General features: G+C 40.4%; 1 protein-coding gene across 6 annotated transcripts in view; it reads left to right on the top strand.

The window, feature by feature from the left end:
- Window positions 1–26,800, top strand: part of mast4 (microtubule associated serine/threonine kinase family member 4) — a 92,230-nt gene that overhangs the window by 2,746 nt on the left and 62,684 nt on the right. For all 6 annotated transcript variants that reach the window (XM_027282308.1, XM_019264952.2, XM_027282307.1 and 3 more), the window contains exons 2-3: window positions 15,158–15,311; window positions 19,724–19,857. In XM_027282308.1, coding sequence (XP_027138109.1) covers window positions 15,158–15,311; window positions 19,724–19,857 — 288 coding nt within the window. The remainder of the gene's footprint in view (window positions 1–15,157; window positions 15,312–19,723; window positions 19,858–26,800) is intronic.

Raw genomic sequence — 26,800 nt, 5'->3', positions numbered from 1 at the left:
CTGAACTAAATAGAAATGTGACTGACCAAACGGCACAAAGCAGGCCAGGCGAAGAGCAGCCTTCCAGTGGTAATACTATAGGGTTAATCAGGGAACCCTGAACTTTGACCTATGTGTTGCTGTTGCTGAGTTAAAGACGGAAAGTCTTCTGAGAACTCGCATGACGTCACCTCTCCAGAATTATCCCCGTGCAGTGTTTCAAGAAAGGAGACACACTCTTACTACGGCGGAGTTTTCCACTGCGTTTTATTATTTATCTCAGTCCGTCACGGACATCTAAATCAGTCCAGTGTCCAGCGTGTGGGCAGTGACAGAACATTATCTACAGGATGAGATTATCCCACACATCTTCCTTTCTTACATGCATAAGACGGTAAAACAGAAAGTATGTAGCATACCAACAGATTTTAGCCTAAAGGACACTGTCAGTTATGAGTTTAAACTTAGTGTCAGTGTCCAAATATGCTGAAATGATTCCAGCTTTTTTTAAAATTGTGATTAATGTTTTATGTTATTGTTATATTAATTAAATATCTCCGGGTTTTGGACTGTTAGTCGGATAAAACAAGCAATTTTAAAATGTTACCTTGGGCTTTAACAAAGTGTGTCAGGTAACTCCATTATTGATGAATCTGTTGATTGTTTTCTTATTAATCGACTAATTTTTGGGTCCAGAAAATCTCAGAAAATAGTAGAAATAAGAGGATTATTCCAGTTTCCCAGAGTCTCAGGTTTGTTTGCTTGTTTTTTTCTGACCAACAGTCCAAAACCTGAAATATATCATGATCATGGAAGACTACAGTGAGGAAATCAGCGGATATTCACCTTGAAGAAGCTGGAACCACAAAATTTAGTCTCAAAAAACTCAAAGCTTTGAATCGACCTATTTTGTAGTCGAAGAAAATGACCTGCAGGTTAACAGACGATGGTGATAATCATTAGTTGCAGCCCTCATATTTAACTTGTTATGTTTCAGTGTCTTTAAATACGCTGTTCTGCTGAATGTAAAAGCTTTTTTAGTTTCCAATCAATCTGGTTTAGAGCTGCAAGTAACAATCAGTTCTCAGTTAATCAATTAATTGTCCCTTAAGTACATTAAACTAAATTAAATGTCAAGTAGTATGTTAAGTAGTGCCCAGAGCTCAAAGTTATGTTCTTAAATGACTCATTTTGTATAAAATATAATACACTGATTGGCAGATATGGCAAAAACAAGCATAAAATCCTCATTTTTAAGCCGGTACCAGAGGATATTTGGCTGAAACAATGAATCTTTTTTATCGAAACAGCTAAACTGACTAATTATTACAGCTCTAGTCTGATTTATTTAAAGCTAAGTTTACCGTCTAAGTTATTTAAATATGAATTTTGGTGTAAAGCTTCACAGAAAAGCAGTTTTCATCTCCCTTGATACATGTTATATTCTGTCAGTTCACATAATATTTGACTGCTTGTCAGTGTCCACATTTTGTCAGCGTGTTAATCATTGTATTCCTTGTCTAGATTTGTTTTATATCCCCTGGTAATCATAAATCCTGTGTTCCATACTTTCTCATCTCTACCTCTGATGTTGTGTAAACAGAGTATGGGAATTGTGTGTGCTCCGTTTAATCCCACCATTTCCTCTTTTTGCATTTACATTTGCTGCTGCTGCAACAACAAATTCCCACAGTGGAGCAAGAAGCGTTCGTGTTCTCCTGCGTGTTTCAACCTTTCAGCACTGTGTGATATTTGAAATTCTCCGTTATAATACGTACTAAAAACCTGAAGTCATTCTGGCATGGATCAGTGAACATCTTGCAACAAAAGTGACAGATTATTCTCAGGAGAACACCTTTTCCTATTCTTCCCACATGCCAGCTTTATTCTTTGGGTTTTGATAATGACAGCAGATGTTTTTGTAGCACTCACTCGACAATCGGGTGGATTATCTTCAGCACACAGAGCGAGCACCAACACAAACTGAACGGCTTCCTCAGCGGTGGGGTTAGATGGAACACATTGCATCATGCAACAGCCCGTGCCACCCCTCGTAAAAATCACGGTCAGGGCTAGTTCTTGTGTTTTAAGCAGAAGAATGACGCGTCAACAATGAGACGATGTAGAGGAGGTCACCTGTAGTGGTGAACCGGCAGACTCACCTGAATCTACGGCTGACTTTCAGCTCATCGCTCAACTGTAACTTTTACTGTTTTGGCTCGATCCGTCTGCTTTCATAAGCAGCGTTTCCACCCAGCAGTCCAGCTCAGCTCAGCTCAAAAGTTGTGTACGGTACCAACAGAACCACTCCAGTCCGTCCTGTTTTTTCCCCTCTGCACCTAGCACACCAGTCAACAGCCTGCAGTGTTTCTACCTTCACTTTTAGGTGTCCGGATGATTGTGATGGAAACTCCAAACACTTTATGCAAAAACATTTTACCAGATGGCAACAACCGTTCCTGCCCTGCCCAAGAGTACTGTCTGCAGTGAAGAGATGCAAAACAGACAAAGGGTTAGCTACATGTAGGTAGAGGTTAGGGTGTCCAGGGTGCAATACAAGAAGAGTTTGGTGGAAATGTTTTTAAGACAGCAACAGACAGACAAGGTTAACAACTAATTGGTGAACATAGTGGAGCGTTTAAAGAGCCACAGAGAGAGTGAATATTGGACTTGCTTCCATCGTGTGTACACAAACACGACTCTGCAACTGTTTGCTGACAACTTTGACTTAAAAGCTGGCAATATGTCAGTGTTGTGATCGACTAAACGTATTACATTGACTGACTGTACGTCCATTCGTCTTTATCTGTCACCCAGCAGGCAGCTGCCGCCAACTGATAGATTCAACAGCATGTTTGCCTATGCGTGTGTATTACACCGAATGACGCAGTCAGATAATTTACAGCAGTATTGCAGCAGCTGAATAGCACATTACTTCCTTTTTAAAAAGGCCGTGAGAACAAACAAACAGCACAGAAAACTGAGATATTAACAAACAAAACAGAAAATGACAAATGAAGTGTCTTTCTCAGCGCTCGAGCTGGGGAGCAGCGTGCTTTGAACAAACCGCTCTGTGAGTAATGATGTTTGTTCAAATGGGAACTAACCATGTGTGACACTTTGCACTCCGCAAGCTGCATTAACCGGAGGACTAAAACAACTAGACTGGTCTGTTGAATTGATGCTGCTCTGTTTATCTGTGTCGCAGGACACTCATTTATCACATGAGACAAACGTTCACCACTTGGTCTGTCCGTGTTTTAGTACAGAGGGACAGCTTCTGTTTCGTGATTGATTTGTTTGTTTAAAAGTGTCTGCATTATAAAGATAAATAGTTTTTTTTTTATGAATTATATTGAGGCTGGCACAAGTAGAGGCAGGCATGGAGGAGATAGATTAGATTCACATGTTTCCATACGCTGTCATAACAACATAACCTTTCTCTAACTATGTGCTAAGTGCTTCTTCTTTCTGCACACATTGTTCCCGCTGCACCAGTTAGTGCTGAAATGTTTTGTCGATTGATTTAATGATGGAAAAGTAATGGCCATATATGCCCTGGATGCAGCGCTCTCTGGGAATCTACGTTTGTCATTTTAGTCATACATTGGACGTGTTGGAGACTAAATATTTAACACCCCCGTCTACAAACTCTCCACCTACCCAGCCTCCTTCTTTTGCATGATCATTGAACACAAGCTGCGTAGTGAGCAGCAGCAGCTTCAGGGCTCAGTTTGTGCCTACACAGGATGCATTCAGAGTGTAGTTCAGTGCTCAGAGCCCAGTAACAATCACTGTAAAATGGAAGAATTGACTTGGAAGTGTGGAAACATACATTTGTTCCATCAGATGCGCCTGAGCCACATGACTCAAAGGCCTCCTGTGTAGACATGCATTAAAGATTTGTTTCAGAGGAGGACAGAGCCACACCAACAAGCTTCAGGATGTGTCATTGTTGGAAGAGAATCTGGCAGCTCGAGGGGAAGTGATTCTTTCTAGAGATGTTTAATTTATTCTCGAAGGCTTCTTCTTGATCTAACGTGACTTACAATTGTCCCTCCATGGTTAAAGCGTACATACCACTGTATTACTTTATACTAACCAGCTTCTCTGTAATAAAACTCTCGCTAAAGGGGAACTCCGTCCATTTTTAGACATGTTCAGTTTATAGAGTACAATTAAGCCTCCGAGAACAGTTGCATCACATCCTGTGTGGCTCTTTCCAAAGTCTGGAAAATCATTTTGGGCTTCAAACCTCAGCCTTGCATCGCACAGTGGAGGTGTGGCGTTTAATAGATGTGGGCACTTACAGTACAGTTTCTTTAAAACTTTTATTAAAGTGTATTTGGGGCGTGACTCATACTAGGGGATAAAAATCAGGATATCTCCACCTCTGCTGCTTCGATTATCACAGTTTATTTTTAAATCTGTTTCTTGGAAGTCCCCTCACTTTATAGAAGTGCAGCACTAAATCACTATAGTGCCCCTTGAAGATAAGACCAGTTTTATGCTCAGTACCTCACTAGACATTCAGGGTCAGATGAGGCCGTTGATCTTGGTTGTGTTTGTTCGTTGCTCACGCAGCGGCTGTTTGGGGCCGACTCACACAGGAGATCATCGCTTTATTGATATATTGAGTCCATGTGATACCCTGCAACAAACAGGAAGGAGGATTTTCTTGAAAAATTACTGAATTGTTGACTGACTGGAAGTGAGGAAAGCAGCTTAAAAATATATTTTGCTTTGGTAAAATGTTTTTAGACTTCTCTGAGAATATTTTAGGAACAAGAACAGACAAGCAGTATCGTATGGCCTAAAGCAAACCGCTGAGGATGAGCTGCTGCTCTCGCTCCTGGGTGCGGCAATGCTGCTCTTAACGCAAGAAAACAATGACTCAGGTGGCACACAATCGTGTCATGGCTCATTATATCCTGCGCTGATGCCGGGACAATGGAAGAAAAAACGATGGGAACATGGTGACTTGAAGGGGGATTTAAATGATCAAGTTTCAGAGGGGCATTCCTAATTTAATTCCTACTTTTAAACAGCCGCTTCACGCTGACGGTTTACATCTCACTTCTACCATCTGTCTCAATCTGACATAATCCTTCGGTTTATTCTACGAGGGCCTGCGCACTAAAGTTGGAAGGGCAACTGCAGGACGTTGCCTCAGTGCTTACTTGTGTATAAATATTTGCTTCTGTTTGACAATGTTTAACTCTCTCTCTCTCTGTATGCAACGCGTCTGTTCCTGTGGTGTGCCCCTAAATAAGCAGCCATTTATTTAAGCAGGCAGCCAGTCAGGGTGATTAGAGGGACATCCAGTGTCACGCTTATGCTTCGTGTCTAAGAGGATTAACACAATCTGGTTAAGACTCTTTTCACTCCTACGTTGGCCTGTGCAGGATCCGTCTTCTGATTTTTTGACTCTTCTTTCCTGTCCCTTTGCCTGCGTGAACGTCTGGGTTTAATCAACAACCGTCTGTGATGACTGAGCGCCGGAGGTGATACAGGAGCTTAAATTTGTTGTTGCCCAAACAAAATGTCTCTCGGCAGGAATTTACCTGTCGGTCAGTGCGCCTCGTCGGAGGGAAGCAAGGTAAGACACCGCTGATGGAGGAGGACTAAAGCGCCCGGGACCCTAATGTTTTACTCTAGTTTGTGTTTTAAAGTGAGATAGATTTACTTATTGTGTTCAGGGTCCCTCTCAGTGATGTACTGTGCATGCATACATGCAAATAAGTCATCCCGGATTATTTAATCTTTCTGAATTTGGTTGTGCTTTGAGAACAGAGTAAGTTTGGAGTGTTTAACACACTTGAAAATCAGATTAAATTAATCTAATGTGGGATGTACAAGCGTTAATTAATGCGATTGTCAACTACAATCTCTGGGCAGCCATAAATACAGGCTGTATGAACAAGTAATTGTTGTAAATATTCCGCATTAACAAACAAAATGTCCTTATATCTGCTCATAATTACATTAGTGTGTTATAATTCATTAATTAAATGTTTCTATGGTGCTCATAAATTTTAACTAATACTAATACTAATACTCCAGCCTACAGTAAAGAAGCAAGAAGGTGATGTACCAAATCAGACTTTGACACATTGTCACCGTGGAAGTGTTTCATGAAATGAAGTCAAACAAACAGTGATGCCAAAACAATAGACAAAACATTGGATCATTCACTCTTTCCTAAAAATATTCCTGTTACTCATGATGCAGCAACAGAAAAAGACTCTTGGCTGATTCTTGAGGAATTTCTGCTGCAAAAATGGGCACAAAAACAATCCTAGTGGTCACATGGCAGCTCATGAGAGACTTTCTTTTGGTTAGTTTATTACTTGTTGTATTTTTTTATGGCGGAAATCCCAGATGCACATGAAGCACAAAGTGTAATTGGTTGTTCCTTGGCCTAAGGCCTATCAGTCCACCAGATTTTATGGAATGCATACATTAAAGTCTCTAACGCTAAACTGCAGGAACACATGACCTCCTTGTTGGAACAAATAATGCATGGTTTAATTCTTCACATGCTGCAGAAAATGCTTTGTGAAATTGGAGATGGAAAGAGCCGCTGTATTTTTCTAACTTTAGGTCAACACAGGAAACTCAGTTCCCATGTGAATTCAAAACTCAGGGCGAAGATTTTCTTGAGCTAATGAACTCTCACGGAGAAAAATGAAGCGTCCAATGGGTGACTGAAATGTAGAGTACCACACGGAGAGTTTTGATCACGCGGGGTTATTTGGATTCGAGCCGTGGGACTTTAAAGTGTTCTGTTTTTCCTCATGAGTAAACACTTCGATCCTTCAGTGCAGAGAGCAAGGGAAGAGCGAGAGCTTCAGGCCGGGCTGGAATTCGGGGAGAGTTGAAGAAGACAGATGTTGGGTGACGGAGGTCGGCCAGAACATAGTTTACTCTACTGCAGTTGACCCTGAGAAAAAGAGTGATGAACAAGAGTTCACTGAGCACAGTTCACAAAGATGTAAGCATTGTTTGAAATGACCGCATTATATAATTACACCATGTGTTTGTTTTTTAGGCTACTAGAAAGGAAATGTCAGTTTTTATAGGAACTGCAACAACAAACCTTCAAACCCATCCCCTGAACTGTGATTGTCTGATTGAAGCTTTGCAACAGGCAGCAGCACAAAAGAACAATTAAAACAGATACACAATGAAATAGACATAACATAAGAGTCCAACAATCGGTTTAAACAACGACACCCCAGTTACTCACACTCCCAAGTCGTGGAGTTTTATAACTTCCTTCGATATGTTCCAGTCTGAGGGCGTGTAATACAAAAACACCCTTTTTCCAATCTCTCTGCGAGCATTTGAGGTTACAGCTAACATATAAAAGTCGCTTGACCACGACGAATCCGGTCCATCACGTTTCACAGAAATAAAAGTACATAGTTAGAGGATGGGAACAACCCAAGACTTGCTTTTGTTTCTGAAAGTATAGCAGTGTGTGCCAAAGCCTGACCATCTGACCCAGTGGTAAAGCTCACAGGGAGTGAGTCATGGCTTCACAGCTTGATAAGCTGTGTCAGATAATATGCAAAGCCTGAGCACGTATATAAAAGATAACTATACATGACGGCAGCACATGTTGAAGCAGTGAGTGCTCAGCATGTAAAGATCTTTTTAATTTAGACGTTCCAAAACCAAAAACACGAGAGAAGAAGAGTAAGAAATATATATTTAAGTGTTTTTATATGTTAGCTACACTTGTCCAAGTCCAAATATCCAACCAGACAGTCAATACCAAGCCAGTCCTCGATGTGCCTAAACTCTGACACCTCTGATTTGTTATTGGATTTGGAGAAATTTACACTCGAGCAAATCCAGCCAAACTCATTACCCCAGTAATCTTTTCACTGATTAAGTCCACATCCTATAAAAGCCTTTTCTCTCGTAATGCTGATGTGTGAACGTACAAACAAGGATGTAAGTAAGCAGCCAAACATGCTCCTGGTCGAAGGAAAATTTTTTGAAACAATGCTTTTATTTGTCCTCTAGCTTTAACCTCTCTGCCTTTAAGCAGAATATCACATATGTAGCATCACAGTTGAAACCACGACAACATTCTTCTTTGAAAATGAGTCAGCTGATGATGATGATGATTATAATACTAATAATAGCTGATAAACAGCTGATAAAAATCGACCAGCAGCAACTTTTACTTCGGTGGAAAGCAGCTGTGTTCAGACTAGCAGTGTGAGGGTTGGAGTACGCCCGAAAAAGACGTAGTTTGTACGATATTTTCTTCAAATATATTGAAAAGAAAGATCTACCTTTGAAGGATGAAGAACTGGCCGTCATAGAGAGGATGGAGAGACGGTATCAGTTAAATATGTGAATAATGATGCACATTTTTCAGACTTGTCTTACTTTGAAGGCACTCAACAGATAGCTGTAAAGTAGACCTGATCGAGTATTTGTATCTTTATATACACTTGCATGACTCACTGTCTATTAATGGGGCGCTGCTGAGAATCTTAGGACACAAAACACTTGATATTGCAATGAAAGAATAAAAACACTTGGGTTGAATTGCCTGGTTGGTCACTGCTGGACAGCAAAATACCAACCACGATGAAGTGAGCTCATATAACAAGCACCACTCTGACGTCTGTGGTGGATTTTTAAACGCAGCAACGTGGAAAAAATACAGATTCTGGCTTGGAAAGCTGCATTTTATCATGTCTTGGTACAGAGGGTCTAGACTTTCCTAGCGAGAGGATATTTCTCAATGAAAACCAAACCTAAATGATAGAAGGGGGGAATTCTTGTAGCTGTTTCTCTGAAACAGTGAGTCAGATATTTTAGTGTGTGTTTTTCGGTTGTTAGTAATCCGTGTTTTTCTCAGTTGTTGGTTAGAGGAGGATGTGATGGAGAAACAATGGCACGGAGGACGAAGAGTGAAACAAAGGACAGGAATGACTGGACAGCGGTAAGGTGTAATGTCTTGATGTATGGGGGTCTTGTTTCCTGTTTTACTGTAAAAGCGTCATTGTGTCTTAGCAACCAATGAAAGACACTAACGACGACGTGTTCCCACTTGTAATAGGTTCCTTTCATCCATCTCGGTGAGATGATAAACAACACTTCTCCACAAATCCTTCAAAGAGAATTAATATCGCAGGGTGTGAATACGCTTGCTAATTCCCCCTTTGTACAACTGCTTTAGATTTATTTTTCTAATGTGGAAATCATGACGCAACTCCCTTCACCTTTTTGTAATGCAGAAGCGCGCTAGTTAGTTCAGTGTGTCGTCGACAAAGGTAGCGGGGAAAAACATTAGAACCGGCGACAATGCGCTCGCACTTGAGTTGTTTTCATAGCCGAGCCGAGAGGTCTGTCTCTGGCCTCACCGCAGCCACTTTGACATGAAATAATAGGTAAACACACGTCTTACTAATCACGTTAATGAAGCTTCTGTTCTGTTAGGCGCAGAGCCTTAATTAATGTGATTAATAACACCTTCATTTATCTGCTTTTTTTTTTTCTATATCACAGTGGCTGCAGTGAACAAGGTCGATTGGAGTATTACTGCCTGACCTTGAGGACAATGTCCCTGCTTGCTGCCTCGCTTTTTCTGCCCTTTCATCCTTGCATTTTGCCTCTGTCGGATAAACAACCCTTCCTGCACCTCTGTCCTTTCTGTTTAGGTAGCTGTGCATGCTTGTGTATATACCGGTATAGAAAAAAGTGCCTCTTCTCTGTAGCTGAGTGTCTTTCTCCCCCCGCCCGCCTCCGATGTATTTAGTCTTTGCTGGTAAAGGTCGGCAGTAGGAGTGAAACTTCTGCTGAGTGTTTGGTGCTGGAACCGTTCCCTCTGTGCATTTTCTCCTTATATCCTTATTTCCTCTTATTCTTTTATAAGAGATTTTGCATTATTGTAACATTTGGTGGTTTGCACGCAGCCTAAAGTTATGAAAATATAAGTGATTCTCCAGCTCCACACAGTTCTGTGAAGCTTTATAGCGAGTTCACTGTTTTGGTTCACTCTCACCACTCTAATAGAGTTGTTTTCAACCACAAGCAGGCAGCTATTTTCAGCGTAAAAAAAAACCCTACTGCACATGACATGCTCAGCAGACAGACACACAAGCTGGTGAACATAGTGGAGAGTTTTTTTGTAGCTTGAGTGCCAAATCTGTTTATGGTCTTTACCAACTCCTAAGAGTGAGTGAACATTGGACTTGGCATCACAGGCGGCCAGAAACTCGACTCCAAATAAATGCTAATGTTGCTCCGTAACTGCCGAATGTGTAAACATGTGACTGTTATCACCTTTTTAACGTTTGAGCACTGCAGGTTTGATTATTTTTTTAAATGTATAGAAAATATAAAAAGAAGGAGGGTGTTTATGTCAAGCTAAAAACGGATACTGTGGTTAAGATTGTATTGTCAACTACAGGGGCATCAGGATGTCTGATGTGTAATCTTGTGTACAATCAAAGTGACAGGGTTGTATTGTAACATTCGACTCGTATTCTCGTGGTGTAACAGAAGATAAACACAAACACATAAATAAAGTCCATTCAGGATAAGGTTGCCTTGACTTTGCGTGTGGTGCAAGTCCACCTTCCTTTCTGTTTTACTCGGGTTCTTTGCTTTGACAACAAAGGGTTTGTTGGTACTGTCCACTGTGTGTGAAGCTGAGGGTGGAAAAGAGGATGGAGGAAGGAGGGGCAGGTCAGGTTTGATCTTGCTCTTGGGAGCTGCTGCTGCAGGGAGAGAGGAATGGTAGGTGAAAGGGTACAGGCTGCTTCCAAAACAGCAGTGTGTGTGTGTGTGTGTGTGCGCGTTATACCCGCTGTGCACAGTGAGCAAACTGAAATTGGCTCTCTCTCAGTGCTCCACATGTAATCAAACAGGCATTTGAAGGGCTCACACCCACTCTTAAAAATCCATGCAGATGTTTTTTGGACCGGCAGAAATTTGACTTGTATAACAGCCGACTTGTTGCTTAAATTCAAACATGCAGGAACAGGAAATGTTGATTTACTGATTATCACGGTGATCATTTTTAATTGGCTGTTAAGCTCAGCCAACTGAGAATCTGATGAAACTCTGGCAGCTGTCCACACTTATCACTGGCTTCAATTTATGTTTTGGTGCATCGAGCGTGTCAGGAGGATGAAGGCAAAAGTTTGCAAGGATTACGTCGTCCGCTGTGTGTCGGGTTTGCAGTTTTCTGTATCACACACTACTATGAGAAAGATATTGATTCATTGATATTTCATGTTTGCACAGTCGAGTTAAAAGCAAACGTCAGACTGAGATATATTGTATGCCTTTTTAAACTTCAGACTTTGACCGAGGGCACAGATAAAAAGATACTGATGGTTAAATATCTTACTTCCTTTTGAGTCATGTGATCGTTAGTATGACGTGATCTGCCTGTAAAACAACCAAACAAGCAAAACAGAAACATTACTTCTCTGATATCATCTTTTACGTTCTTGTTGTAATGAAAATGAAAAGCGACACTGCAAATAATTTAATTTCCTTGAAGGATGAAGTGATGAAAGGCAGCAGAAGCTGAAAATAGTTGAGCAACACATTCACTACTTCTAGTCCGCGACTTCCGCTCTGATGTAGAAATCCCACAACAGTCCTTTAATAGAGCCGCAGACCTCCATCAGGTCACCGTGCATGCAGCACGTCTCGTTATGATCCGTTAAGGTTACAACGACCTGTCCTGAGAAAGCTGGCGGATGCGTCTGACTCTAAACAATGTGACTGGATGATGCAGCCGCTGATTGTTTCACGGTGTAACTCTGCCTAAGCTGCTTATAGGGGCGCTGCTTGTTTGTTCTAAAATTACATAACAGTCAAACATATTATAATATTATTATGTGATTAATCTGAATGCATTTACCTTTAAATACCTGGAGACCGTTTCACCAGCTGTTTGTGAGTTTATACTAAACTATAAACACAAACCATTTCCTGTGTAGATATTTACGCACACAAACAGCTGCTGTGAGATATGGTTGACATTCGGTCAAAATTCTGTTTACAGGTAATTGAAATTACAGTTTTTTAAACTATATATCACAGTTTCACATTGAAATTACAGTTTTTTAAACTATATATCACAGTTTCACACCGATAATACCTCCAAACTATGAAATATTATGCTAATAATGTATCATTATGAGCCAGAGCTGAAACAATGAGTGTATTGATCGAAATCTGCAACTATATTGATCATTAATGTGGAATTTTAAAGCAAAAATGCTGATTTCTTTTGGTTTTTGCTCAGACAAAAACAAGACATTTGCATGTATCAACTTGGGCTTTGACAAACATTCATAGGGACCAAACTTTTAATGGATTAATCAAGAAGATATAACAAACAAACATATTAATTAATATGCAAATAATCTTCCGTGTTGCAGCCTTACAATTGGCATATTAAGGCATATTTTTAAACTGTGTGTACTACCATTTCTTAAACACATTAATGTCTTTATTCATGAATATATACATAAAACAAAGACATATCTACAGTTACAAAGCATTAGTATTTAAGTTTAATATATATTTTAGCTCTAAAAATTTTGTAAGTTATGTCCTGGACCTGCTCTACATGAAGAGTCCTGAGATGACGTCTGTTATGGTTTGTCGCTGTATAATTAAAACTGAATTAAAGTCGTAACTCAAGACATTTCTTGAGTTTTAACGGTGCAACCTGAATTATTAAACCGCTCTGATACAGTTAGTACTTTAGTGCCAGCTTAGCAATGGATTTACGTACAGCTGGTGCAATATAGCTAATGGAGACTTGAACCGCTGCTTTTATTCTTTGGAAGAGCGACAGGAAACCAGCGGTTGCGTAACGAATCAGCTGCAAGCTTTTGCACAGTGCCGCGTCATTGTATTCAACAGGACGGTATTCAGCAGAAAATTATCTTTTAGTCATACTGGTTAATAACAGAGGGAGTCAGGACTTATTGTTCTTCTTTTTCCAGAAAACTGAAATGTAGCCAAATCATTTGAAACACATGCAGCTCTTTGCCTCATCCTTAACAGTGGTTATTGGCTAAATATTAGGTGGTGGGTGTGTGACTCAGTTTGTGCTTATTGAGTTTGACCAGTTCTTGCTGCTGCGTTCAAGAAAGGCTGGATTGTGTTTCAACAACAAATTCATTCTTATGCAGAAAAAGGGCCATCTTGTAGCGTTGCATAAATCCCTCCTTCTATTATTCAAAGAAGTTACTACTGAGGAAATGACTTGAAAACAGCAGAGCTCACTTCCCGTCTCACTTCTCTCAACATTTCTCTTGCAATGTTCTGCACGGATGGAAAAATTTTCATTCATTCTTCTTTTTTATTGTACTCCAACCACAGCCCGAGGTTATATAATAAAACAAACGTCTTCTGTGGACACATTCAGTACGTTTTAAAATGTCCTTTCTCCGTGAAATGTGCTGCAGGAATTTGCCAGCTTCGATATAAATAGAGGTTATGTCTGTGTTTGGACGTAGTGGAGAGATAATGCATGCTCCACCAGGCTGTTTCTTTTCCTCCCTTCACGTGTGTGTCTGCAGTAACACTGCCGGAGTTCAGACAGAGGACTGAAGATACAGTAATCAGGAGATCTATTTGTGCTCAAGGCGAAGCTGCAGTCACACCATGACTCTTTAGATCTGAAATCATTGTTCCTAGAAGCGTTGCGTACAATTCTGCGTTTGTGTTGAAACTTTCATTTCCTTGTACTGAGTGAGTCTGCAGTCTGTCTCTCTTGCTCTACATTTCTGCATTCATTGAAAGGTCAAGCCACCCTGCTTCTTAGTTGTCCTACTGCGATTATGAATCATCCCATAGAGAAGTGGAGGGTATTTCCTCTCGCAGAATGCTCTGAACCATGTATATCTTTGTACTCTTAGGGAGGGCCCCTTCCTCAACACCGGGCATTGTTATGTGGTCTGAGATTCATTATCTCCTCAGAATACAATAGTACGTTGCAACCTGCTGTGCTGTGTAACACAGTATGTCTGTAATGTATTTCTAACCGTCCATATGCTTTGATTCAGACAGGTGCATGTGTATTTAACTTCTCCCACTGGGATTATATGGAAATGTTTTCTCTAGAATACTCTGTGATGGAAGTTTGGGAGGCTGCTGAGACTGTCCCTGTTTCTCATTGAAAAGCCACAACAGCCACGGGTGTGGCAACTTTTTAAAAGTCCTGGATCGAGGAACTGACTCATAAACTGGACAATATTTGGAGAACACCCTGGGAATCCCCTGTTAAATCATTTGAGAATCCTCCCCTCAGGGTTGTCTGGGGTTTATAGATTTGCAGGTTTGGTTCAGCTTTTGTCCTTCACAAAAAGCTCTTGGGGAATTTTCAGTTTCCTGAGATTTTGACTCCAGATTTCTACAGCGATGTCTCAGACGTCTAATTTTTTGATATGTTGCACAAAGCCTAAGCTCTTAGTAGGACTGATTTGGTATCAGTTCATCAGAAAATGTTTTGTGTTCTTGAAGAATTGAACGATTGCCATGCTGGCGCACACACTGTTTTCTCACTGCACCACACAGCTGGAGTTGTTTACCTTGACATGTTGGAGGTGTAGCCTCTCGCCTGCAGCCCATTTCAGTTCACTAGCTGTTTCTGTTTGTACCATTTCTCCCATAACACAGAATATGTCCATATCTGGTTTATTAGACTCTAATTAAAGAATATCACCACTAATGAAGCTCTGCTGAATCTGCCCTCTGGTTCACAACCGGAAAGCTTTGTCTCTCTTCTCCACTCTGGAAAAGTCTAGACACACCTTTTGTAAAACCAGCCACTGCTGACAGGTTTATTTATTTATCATATTTACTTAGATACTGTAATACGATTATGTGTCTCGGATGACAGAAAATCTGCAGTGGGAATGCGTGAAACACTTTCCCACGTTCTTAAATACTAATTATTGTAACTGCAGCGTGCATTAACCCTGTTAAGTACTTCAAAGATCTAGAAAGTATCCCACTTTCATATTTATGCACAGTGTTTGTCTCCGTTGCATTATTACCATATTTACAATATTGAATAGCAGCGTATGAAATTTCCAAAACAGAAGTAAGAATCTTGGACCTAAAAAACAACCTCTAGTAAAAATTTAACTTAATTGTTTTCTGTCTTTTCATCTAGTTGGACAACATCCTCTACCCTCCCTCCACATCCCTCAGGAAGTCCAGTATCCCCGACTTGACTATTGGACTAAGTCCCGCTCTCAAATTTAGGCGACATCTCAGCGACGATGGAAAAAACGTTCGAAGACGGAGCCTGGGGGGCGGCCTCACAGGTAATTCGTGTCTGCTATTTCACGTTGTAGGTTCACACCAAGTTTTGTTTGGTTTAAACTGTCAGTTTGATGCATTTATATGTAACTGATACCACACCACTGAGTTTGTATATTTTCCTGTGAGGGTTGAGCCTTCCTTACCTTCTGTTCTTGATGTGTTTGTACATCATAATATTCAAACTTGGCACACGTAGTATCAGGTGAGTATTTTTAACGGTCCACCACAGAGGAAGAAATACTGTTTATGTTAATCTTTTTCACATTATTGGCCACAAACCAATGACCATCTGTTTCCTTTATGGGAGATGAACCTATTAATTGCTCCAAATAGCAATTTCACTCTGCCTTACTTATTACTTTTAGTTTTATTGCTTGTGTTTATGAGATCTCACAGACTTCCCAGTACATTGGAATTTAATTTGTGGAGTTCAAAGCAATGAAAAATGACTTTAACGTATTACCAGAAGCTGCCTTAGTTAGAGAATAATCAGGAATAATCCACAGACCCCGCTGTGAGCATTTTTTTTTAAGTGTTTGCTACCTTTGAGGAGAAAATAGTTTCCAACAAGGATTTGAATCCAAAACTCAAGTGGCTGTTTTCAGTTTGTGATAAACACCATCTGTTAGAAGTCACACTTGACAGGACACTGTTCATAAGAGCATCAGAGGTCAGTATGATAGGGTTACGTCATCTGCATCAGCAGAGATGTGATCTAAATGTCACTAAACTGCACTACGGACCTGTAAAGCATCAAGGCTTCTTTATTTTAAAGATCAGAGTTCCTGCACTCCTTTCTGCCAAAGTTGGAGCAGGTTCAATTGATCCACAGGACAGATTTCTCATCTCCTCGTGGTGTTTTGTCAGCGCTCCTCAGTGCCGGTTAGAAGGAGGCGGGATACAGTTTGAAAAAGATGACGTCACATAACTTCAGAGCACCAATCAGGACTTTGCTATATTTGAACGGACAGTTGTTGGATTTGAGCATTTCACATTTTTGCGTTCTCAGGGGTTTGATCTGATTCGTTGTATTGCTGATATGAAAATATAACAAACAGTTCTGCCTCTGGGTAGAGGAGTGGGTGTCTCACATGAGCACAGATAACAAAACAACAGACACAGCTCTTGTTACAGCGAGAAATCTGCGAGTCCTCGGGCAGGCTGTTTTGTTTTAGAGGTTTGAACAGCTTATTTTTCATCGTGAGTTATACGTGCAGGACTTTCACCTCACTGATTAACATGTTGACCTTTTCACACTCAATGAAAGACCGCTTCTTCATCAGGGTGCAGCTTTGAACGAATGCATTACCCTTTTACTAATTGGTCTACATACAACAACAGGATGGATAAGCAAGCATCAGCCTGACACAAGTCAAACTCCACTGGCTTGATTGTGCTATTAAAGTCTTCATTTCTAATTTCAGATTTTATTTGTCGAGGGACATACTATTTTTGAAATGTCATTGAAAGGTTTATTCATGCTTTAATGTTATAAATAACAGGCTGTAATTAAAAGTCCTCCTTCAGCATAAACATCCCTCTCATGTAGCAGCAAAGTCACAACCCCGGCCTTTACAAATGTTGTGGTTGGAACATCAAGTGCTTATTCCTCTGAAACTGTGTCTCCTATCTATATGTTTATGCCAGCTTCTAATACATTTAATACAAGAGTGCTTATGTTTTTAATCCCCCCGAGGAGCGAGGAGCTGTTTTGCTCTCTTTGAGTGGTGGATAACGTGACATAGTTTCAATGGTTTACAACTCTTGAGTTCAGATAACTCGCCTCGTTTGGCCTGTGAGTCTGACAGAGTGAGCACGTGTAGATGACCTCAGGTTAGAGATACTTTTTATTCAAGAAATGTGAACTGAATGAAACTCAGGAGAACAGTGACAATGTGTGTCCAGATTGTTGATTTGTTTGTTACTGTAGCTTTTGCATCATGATTCGAGCTGAGTTGTGTTTGAAACAAGGACATCTGCACAAGGTTGGGTACGGAGTGGTCTGACCTTGCACATACCTGCACTGATTGTAAAAAAAAAAAATTCCCATATGTCCTGATCCACCCTTTCTGAAAGTGTTGACTAGTGCCTGAAGAGAGATTTCCTTTATGCCGGGATGTGATGGACTCTAGTGAGGGAAAACATTTGCCGGTAAAGGAAGGAAGGACCTCAGTTTTCCCTTCTCATCCTGTTTGGTCTCCCTTTGCGTCTCTTGAATATTCTGCAGTGATCACAGTAACTATGAAGGTGACTGCACTGATAATAAACTGTGTTAAGTAGAGGTCTTCAGGACTTATAGCTAAAAATTAACATGGCAAAAAATAAATGTATAAAATAAAGTAAATTTCCAGAAGAACCACAGATAAAATGTCGTATAAATACAGATCTGCAATCAGGGCATGAACATGAACACGCAGTGACCTTTCCCTCGTAAGAATATCTTTATCACCTGATAATAAAAGTAGACATCGTCCACTGTGAATAATTTTCCATCTTAAGGCTGTTTCTCACCTGCCCTGACCACTCCTATCTGCGCGAGCATTCACCCAAAAAGCAAAGCCGCCCTGAAGAGCCGCTGTGAGCTGCCGATACGAAGTTCAGCACAGTGAACTTTGGTGGCAGTAAAATCTGTGCTTCATGCCCGTACCGCTGTGATCGAAAACCGGCGGTGTGAAAGCCTCATCGGGCAAGTGTCAGGTCTGCAAATTGACTCATACAGGAGTGACAAAGTGCAGAGACATGACATGCAGGTCTGAAACACAATGCAACGCTTTGAAAACAGTAACGTCATGTGCACTTATTGAAGTAAAAGGGATAGAAATCCAACTTTTTACATAATCCATTTGATTAATTCATATTTAAAATGGATAAACACAAGAAATATTTGTTTAATTCTTATTTAATTATTGCAGTAATTGAATAGAACTTCTTTTAATGCGTGTGGCAAGTGGAAGTTAATACCTGGTTCATTTATAAAGAGAAGTTATTCACTGACTTTATTTGAAGTATTCTTTGAGAGATTTTCATGCTTTTAAGTCGACAGTAGAGAGGAAGGGCCGCCAAATGATGTATTTGTCACATTATTTTTATTATTACATTAAAGAGAAATGTTGCTCTGACACTGAATTCCCATGTTTGATGAGTCTGGTATTGTTTCCATTAATGTCTAAAGAAACCGTCGACCGACCGGAGCGTTCAAGGTACGGTTGAGAATGCATCTTTGCAAAATAGTGGCAGAAAAACAGTCGCAACATTGTGTGACAGGTGCGGTCGAGTTTTAAACACGACTGCACGGCCTGTTTTGTAAAAAAAACAAACGAACAAGAAATGAGTTAATTAATGAAGTGAATGTGAAATGAAATGCCAGTTCAGTCCAATTATCAGGATAGAGCTGCACACTGTAGCGGTAGAAAATGCATCTCTCTCAAACAGGAAAATCATTTTGAAATCTGTCGTGTTCACCCTGCAATTAGCAGGACGGTGAATCTACAAACCTGCCGATGAATAGAGATATCTGCTCGAGGCCGTATGAACTTGAGACATCCTCTTTATGTTTTGAGCACACACTCTTCCCTCCCTTCACTTGTGCCAAGGTTGTTAATCCTCTCCTCTGTCTTTCTCCTCGAGTGTTTACTCAAACAGGAAATGGAAATGTACACATGTGGATGAAAGATGACAAACACACTTGGGTGAATTATTTTTCAGTCCGCGCAGAGAGCCGCTCGTTCAGGCGCTGAAACGGCTCATGTTGTGTTTTGATCTTTGCCTTGGTGTGCTGATGTTTGAGGATTAGAGAGGGCAGATGAAAGTGGATGAGTGATAGAAAGCAGCTGTTAGTGCCACCTAGCTGTCAAAGCTGGGAGCTGAAAGTGGAGGCAGATCCATTAACTCACCTTCATCGTTTGCTGTTGCTTTGATTATGTAATGTCTGGGGATTGTCAGTGATCTCTTAATGGGCTTTAACCCTTTAACACCCTGCCTGGCTGTCAGCTTTATACTGCTAACAAGAGCCGACAGCTCGGATTATCTTATGTTACTGGTACGCCATTTGATCTGCACTGCCCATTTACTCCCTCTGATTATGGGTCAGGGGTCAGTAGTATGACGAAGTGATTCATATATTCATTGAAAATACTAAATATCAAAAGTATTTATTGTGGAAAATGACCCCTCTGACTCATATATGACTAAGAGTACTGATGCAGTAACTGTTAACGGTTTTAACAAGATAAATCATGCACTGATAGATGGGAGAGAAAAACCAAAAATAAAGTTCTGCTACACAGTTTTTAATTCTCATATTTTTGTGAAAGTTTGAGTTATTTAAGTTAAACCACAGGAGATTTCTAGGCGTGGGAAGTCACGCCAAAAACATGAAACGTTGACTGAACCTCGTCCTGTTGTTGCTCTGCAGGAAAGTACCTCCTGCTACCCACCAACCCCCAGCAGACACAGACCGCATGGCAGCCGTCATCCGAGATCTCCAACCTGGTCCGTATGTGTTCCCTGAACCTCGGAAAGTCGGACCCCTCCCTCACCTCCAGCCTGGTGAGTGCTTCCCGAATCGTGACCCCCGGTGCGATATTCTGCATCCTGATCTGGGCAGAACACATTCCCTCACCCTTTGAACAGCGTGCGATCAAAACAAAAGCTGCTGTGTGTGTGCATTTCACTGAACCAGTTCTGTCGGGTAATCGGAGACTTTTCCTAGAAGATCATTTGCTTATAACCACAATGTCTCACTCATGAAATGATGTCTAGCAATATTTCATGAGTGTGTGCTTAACTCGCTCATCACTGGCATCTCTAAGCATCACTGAAGTGCCAGCTCATCTTTGAGTGTCATATTGCAATTATAGAACCATTATCAACCTCAAATAATATATATAATCAATATTTTGGGGCAATTTTCTCTCAGAATTAACATGTTTTTGCTCATGTTGTCTCTCTTTCCACGGAGATACACGGGCTCTGACTGATACCTGGAAAACAATCAGGCATCATTAGACTCCTATGTGTAATGGAACCCAGTTTACTACTCTGAAGTAGTCCGAGCCTTAGTAACAACCTGAGACGATTTAGTCCCAGACAAGAAATTTTAAAGCGTTCCTAGAAATCGTGAAGTTTCCTAAACTGTATAAATAACACGCATATAAACACATGGACAGATTTATCTACTAAATACATGAACTTCACTTCATTTTTAAGATAATAGCACGGTATCAGCGACTGACCATGCAGCTGATGGAGGATGTGATACAAACATTTCCAATAACTCTGGACAGCGTCATAAAGTCCAAAACTCCCGAATGTATTGGAAAAAGATCGATGTAATCTTTCGCAAAAATCACAACATCTGCTTCGGTCTCTATTAGTCGACCTTTAGTCTTTCAAAAACATTTTCTCTGCACTCGCTAACCTGTTTGGAACACACCTGTGTGAACAGTGCGGTCTAACCGCACCATAAAATACAGTGTAATTAAGATTTATGACTAATCATTGCAGCTCTAAACCTGATTTCTGCAGGGCTGCCACTTCTGTTTTAGTTCTGAGCAGTTTTCTATATTTGTAGAATAACTGAACCAAACTGTAATCAAACACTTCAGTGTGGTTTTCAGGAAAGCATTCATGCATCACTGAGATTCTCTTATCTTATCGCATCATTTCTGGTTTAATGAATGACTTGTATGTTTTGTTCATGGCTCTTATCTGTCACCGCTGCTTTGTTTTGAAAAAACTACTTTATAAATTCATTTATTTCTGTGAACACAAAGTATGACAAGCCACACAACATCAGCGTTCACGTTTATCAAGATAATTAAATACACTCGGCAACTGTTTGTGATCGTCGCTTGACAGGGATGCATGCAACAGAACAAAAAACATGCTGAAGAGGTTCAGGTGCATCGCCGCTTTGAACCGAATGATGTCATGCAGGCGGAGGTGACCTTCAGCTCTGTTCTTTCAGATGACGCTGACAGATACTCGGCTTTTGATTGTATCTCACTCCTGAGACAACGAGATCACGATACCCCCCCTCACTCCTATCAGAGGCTAATCCAATGCTGTTAAGCTATGAGTCATTCCCAGTGTGTGCTTGCCATCAGTTAGGGAAAAGGTTAATGTAATAAAATGTGTTTGTGTGTGCAGAAGTGTGTGTGTGTGTGTGTGTGTGTGACAGAATATTTTGGTAACTGACACTTATCTGACTGGGTCAACCCAGAATACTGTAACCTGAACTAGAAGAGGTCTAACTAAACCTCAGATGACATTACAGTGACCCTGTTGACACTAATAACATAATGCCGTTCATACTCGACGTGCTCCTGATGACTGATTTGGACAATTTATTTAAAGAGAGACACAACTTTGCTGGCTTGAATATGAACTGAATGCATCTCAGGTGATTTTTTAATGATTGAATCTGGTTTGTTTTAAGTACAAAATAACTGAGCAGACTCTGCACACTAGGGGGCGCTAGTGTATTTTCAGTATTTAGAAGTAAACACACGCATCCTTGTGCATGTAAAAGCCACAAATGAATCCCTTTTGGTCACTGTCTCCTGCAGAGTGAATGAATACACGATTTCCTGTAACTTAATTGTCCTCCAGTGGATAAGTTGTCCTGCCTGCATGTTGATTCAATTTATGTTTCAGCACTTTATGACCTGAAAGAGTCTTTGGCATATTTGTGTTTTTAGAATAATCGTCCACTGACCTCGCGGAGACATCCTTTAAAGGTTAGAGTATGAGAGCAGATACACAGCAGCTCTCTGTGGGGAACAAGTATCTTGCTCAAGGACACTTAAGCTGTCTCGACAGCTTTGCATGGATTTAGACTTTCCTGCATCACAATAATCAGCTCTTATTGAACATAAAGGAGTGTTTGATATAAGTGTGCTCGCTGTATTCTGAGCCCAGAATCAGTCAGCGTTAAAGAAACTGAGCAAAGTTAATGGAGAGGACTTCACTCGTCTCTCAGGTAAGGCTGGAAGGTCATGGGGACCCGGGGAGCCTGGCACACAATTCTTTTCATCAGACTTCATTCAGCAAATTGGGACCACAGATTGGGGTTGAAATTGGGCCTGTTGCTAAGGAAAGGCACCGGGGTGCAATGCACAGGGCCACAGTACATCTTCGCTGTGTGTCATGCTTCACCACTCCACCTCCAAAAATTAAGTTTTCATGGAAAAAGGGCGATTACAAAAATGGTGCATCAACTGTAACGTGAGAGAACGTCTTCACTGAATAGACTGTGCTGCTGTGGATAAATTACAAATGCATTGAAATAATGATCATACAATAGATGCAGTGGCCTCCCTCTCACAAATTATGTCCAACACTGTCATTAAAATAAAACACAAGCATCATCTTTAACAGTTAATGAACACTTTTGAGGCTAAAGCATCTGAGACTGTTGGCCTGCCCTCGTACATGGCTTTAAAAAAAAAAAAGGCACGTCCTCATAGCACGTTTAGTTTACTTGCTTAGTTTCATACAATTTCTGGATATCAGCGGGATCAAGATAGCCTAATATTGCTGAACGACTAACGTCAGACTGCAGCAAATACATTAAAAAGATAATTTATGAGTAATTTATTCGTATCTAACTCTGGTAAAGTTGTAAAAACTGCAAACTACTCTCTCTTTAACCAAATCACATACATTTAGTCTCTTCTATGTGCTGGCCTTTTGATGACTAGTGTATTTTTTCACTTCCATTGACTGAAACTGAAACTGTTGGGAGCCCCCCTGAGGCTCCATCCTCCTGCTTTGAACACCTCCGAGCCAGAAGGATCAATAGTTTAGACTGCTGGCACTTTCCTCTGGTGACAAAACTGGTTGAAGCTAACTGAGATATTTTTATTCTTTACATGTTCTCTGGTTTTAAATCTTCCCTGCAGTCATTTGAATGCATACAGTATCATCTTTACGTTACTGTAGTATGCAGGTCAAACGTTGACTCATCCTTATTCTAAACAGTGTTTGCATGCCCCCAGTGACTCTGCGGTTGGCACCTTGTGAAAATTAGATTCTCCTGACCGCTGCTCAGATATTGTCGTATGTAGACACAGGCTGAATGGCTGATGTGTTGCTGCATCTTAACGGTATCTGTTGGAGCCGGCTGCACTGACACCGTGGGGCTTCGTCTGCGGCCTTCAGAATAAGCTTAGAAAAGATAGTGAATTAGTTGACCTTGGGAGAGAAGTGAAAGAGACAAACACTTCAGCTTCGAGCCTCTGAATAAAAGCTGCTGTTTTCTTCTTAGACTAGAAAATTCATCCGAATATTGCGAAGAGAGCTGCACAATTAATCATCAGTTGTGATAATGATTTTGACTTCTTAGTTACACGAATATGATCATAGAAAACTCTGCTACTGCTGCATGAATGAGATCAAGCACCTCCTAAACTAATCACCAGGTGATCGAGATGTTTTGGATGCATCCTGCAGCAGCAGCCTGTGCAAAAACTCTGAAGACTACAGCGGCAACAAAAAGAAAATGTCCAGAGAAAATGGCAAAGAGCTCTCAAAACAGATCATGATCTGCTGTATTTTTAGACTTAGGGCAAGAACAAATCATATGCAAAGTGTGTACAAGACTTGTATCTGCAATGCAAAGCAACACAACGGACTTGTTGACCTAAAAAAACACCACAAGCACACAGTACGATGAACGCACGAGGGCCAAGAAGATTTGTTAACATTATCTCACTGTTGATTTCACTTTAGGTCAAAAGTTTTGTTACAACTTTATTTATATTTGACTTCCATAAGATGTACTGTGTGTAAGATCCAGTCATATTTTGAGGTTTTTACATTAGCAGGAATGTAGCATTGAAGGAAAGCAGTGCTTTGTTTATTTAAATGAAAAATACATGATAAATTATCAAGATCTCAGTATTGATCTTCATAATCATTTTGTCCATAATCGTGCAGCCCTTGCTGGCTGAGTGTCCTTGCCTTTGTTTTGGACATTACATAATCTAAACGGTATCGAAACAACATCTTCAGTTACACAAGCGGAGAGGCATTTGTCATAATGATGGTTATATGACTGGGAAGCGCATTAGTCCCTGGCCTCAGTGACAATGAATGAATGAATGGAGGCCTGCCAGCACAAACACTGATGCTGCATCTCGAGCATGAGATATCACTCCTAACCACAGTCAGCTTTGGCAGATCTCTCCATGTCTGAAGAGATTTAACTGGCTGTTGTCGGATTTGGACGCTGTTCGTTCAGTTTGAAACGGGCGAATTTGAAACGTGGATGGTTTCGATTTTGTTCTTCTTCTTTCATTCGAAATTTGACAATATAAATAATAATTTAAAAGATTCATTTCAAGGGCTTCCAGGAAAAATGTGAAGCTTCATTTGAGCATTTGTTCTTTATTATGGAGGCGTGATAATTCATTTTATATAGCTTCAAGGCTCTCCGGCGTTACTAAAGGAAGCCAAAGGGTTTTAAAAGTCACAAGCTTCCTTCACCATGACCGCAAGTGTTGATGTCCTCAATGCTGCTTTGTTATGAGTCGATGGATTTTGCAGATCTTTGCATTGTCAATGAATCTGTTGGTTCTGTAAACCACCAGAAAATAACTGCTTAATTTACCGTACTGATGAAGAAATGCAGCAAATTCTCACAGCTTAATTTACCGTACTGATGAAGAAATGCAGCAAATTCTCACATTTTTGAACCTGGAATGAGAAAAATAAAAAATAATCTGTGCCGCTGTAAAGCTAGTCCTCACCTGTTGCTTCACCTGAGCTCTTGCTTTGTTTTATTAAGGCGGTATTAAAGTGTTAAGGTATAATAACACTGGCAGTTGCAGCTTCTCATAGCAGAGAAAAAAAAAACAGGCCAGTGAACACACTACTGCACACTAATGGCTTCTTGTTTTCGCTTACCGTGACGTGACGATAAAACGACGCTTTTAATTAGTCATCTGATGATTATTATCTCGCTTAATTACTCATGTAATCTATAATGTCAGAAAGCAGAAGAAATGATGTGGTTCGTTGTTGCCTTTGGTGATTAAACAAAGCGGAAAATAACAAAATATTCAGTTTATAATGATTAAAAACTACAAATCACATCGCTAATGCTCGCATATTAATTATCTGACTAATCATTTAAATGTCTAATTGTTTCACCTGTGGTACATCTTAATCTTCAGTGACCTCCTAAGGTATTTATATATATTCAAACATGTTATCCATTTTAAAACATACACCTCTTGATATTGTTTAAACTATAACAACATTACATACAGACATTGGGAGCATTATTTGGTTGAAGACTCTTGGTGTCATGCTTTATCAGCCGTGCAGCCCCCTCTCTTTCCCTCACAGGACTCCTGTTATTGCTTTTTGTGTTTTTTCCTCCTCTATGCTCTCCCATCATGCCCCTGGGTGTGCATGGCTCTTTGACAAGCGTGGCACATCTCTCTTGACTGTGATGCTCCATGGCAGAAAATCGATACTTCACCTCTGGTGCGATATGGAGATAAGACCGTCATAATCCTGATGTTGTGCCTTTTGTGGACCCTCGTTCTCCTTCATAATTGTAGTCGGTGATGTCCTTCACTGATATCATTGTTGTCGTCTCAGTGGAAGGAAGTGCAGTTTATGTGTACAGACAGAAGGTGTTGTGGTGTTTGGACAGCAGAACCATTAAGTTCTTAACAAATACCAAGGATTTTTTCAGTCGGCACTGAACCACAGAGTCCACCTCAAATATGAAAATACTATACTAAGAAAACAAGAGTGGAAAACAAGTTACTCAGACGCTCTGTGCTCTCTCTCTCTCCTGTTTCATGGTTTGAGCTTCAATTTGTGTTTAGTGATGTTTACATTTGATGTATTATTTGCATATTATACACACTGATTTGTGGAGGTATAAATATAATATATATTGTACTGTTGTGTATATAATTTAATCCCTTTTAATGAGTAGATCTCTCCAAGGTTTAAACTAATCATATGTGCACAGAGCTACAAACTGGAAATAGAAAAGATTAAAGCTAAGTCAACGCTGCAACTAAGTATAATATACTATAATTCAGATTGTGTGCTGATATTTCAGCAGGATTGTGTAACAGTGATACCGCATGAAAACATTTCGCGTTGTGCATCACAAGGCGCTTTCATCTCCGCTCGTGTTTTCTCCTTCTCTCCCCGTTATGTTCCACAGAATGGCTCTGGAAATATGTTTTCTTTCACACATCCCAAAATTACAAACCACGCGGTATGTTACTGTAAACATACGGGTGGTGGGATATAAATGAAACTGTCACTCTAGATAAAGTAGTTGCAGCTGAGACGTTCAGCTCCCTGTCATCCGCTCTGTTTGAGATGCAATTTTTCTCTTTTCTGAGATTCAAATGTGTCCGTGTTTTACGCGCAGCTTCTCTCAAACTGAGTAAAATGAATTGAGAAGAAAGCCTATTGGATTTTCCAAGTGGACTCAAGCTGACATGGTTTTTCATCT

The sequence above is a fragment of the Larimichthys crocea genome, chromosome IX (genome assembly GCF_000972845.2).
Source record: "Larimichthys crocea isolate SSNF chromosome IX, L_crocea_2.0, whole genome shotgun sequence".
NCBI classification, from domain to species: domain Eukaryota; kingdom Metazoa; phylum Chordata; class Actinopteri; family Sciaenidae; genus Larimichthys; species Larimichthys crocea.
Note: the sequence above shows the minus strand (reverse complement) of the source record. Positions and strands in the feature narration are given on the sequence as shown.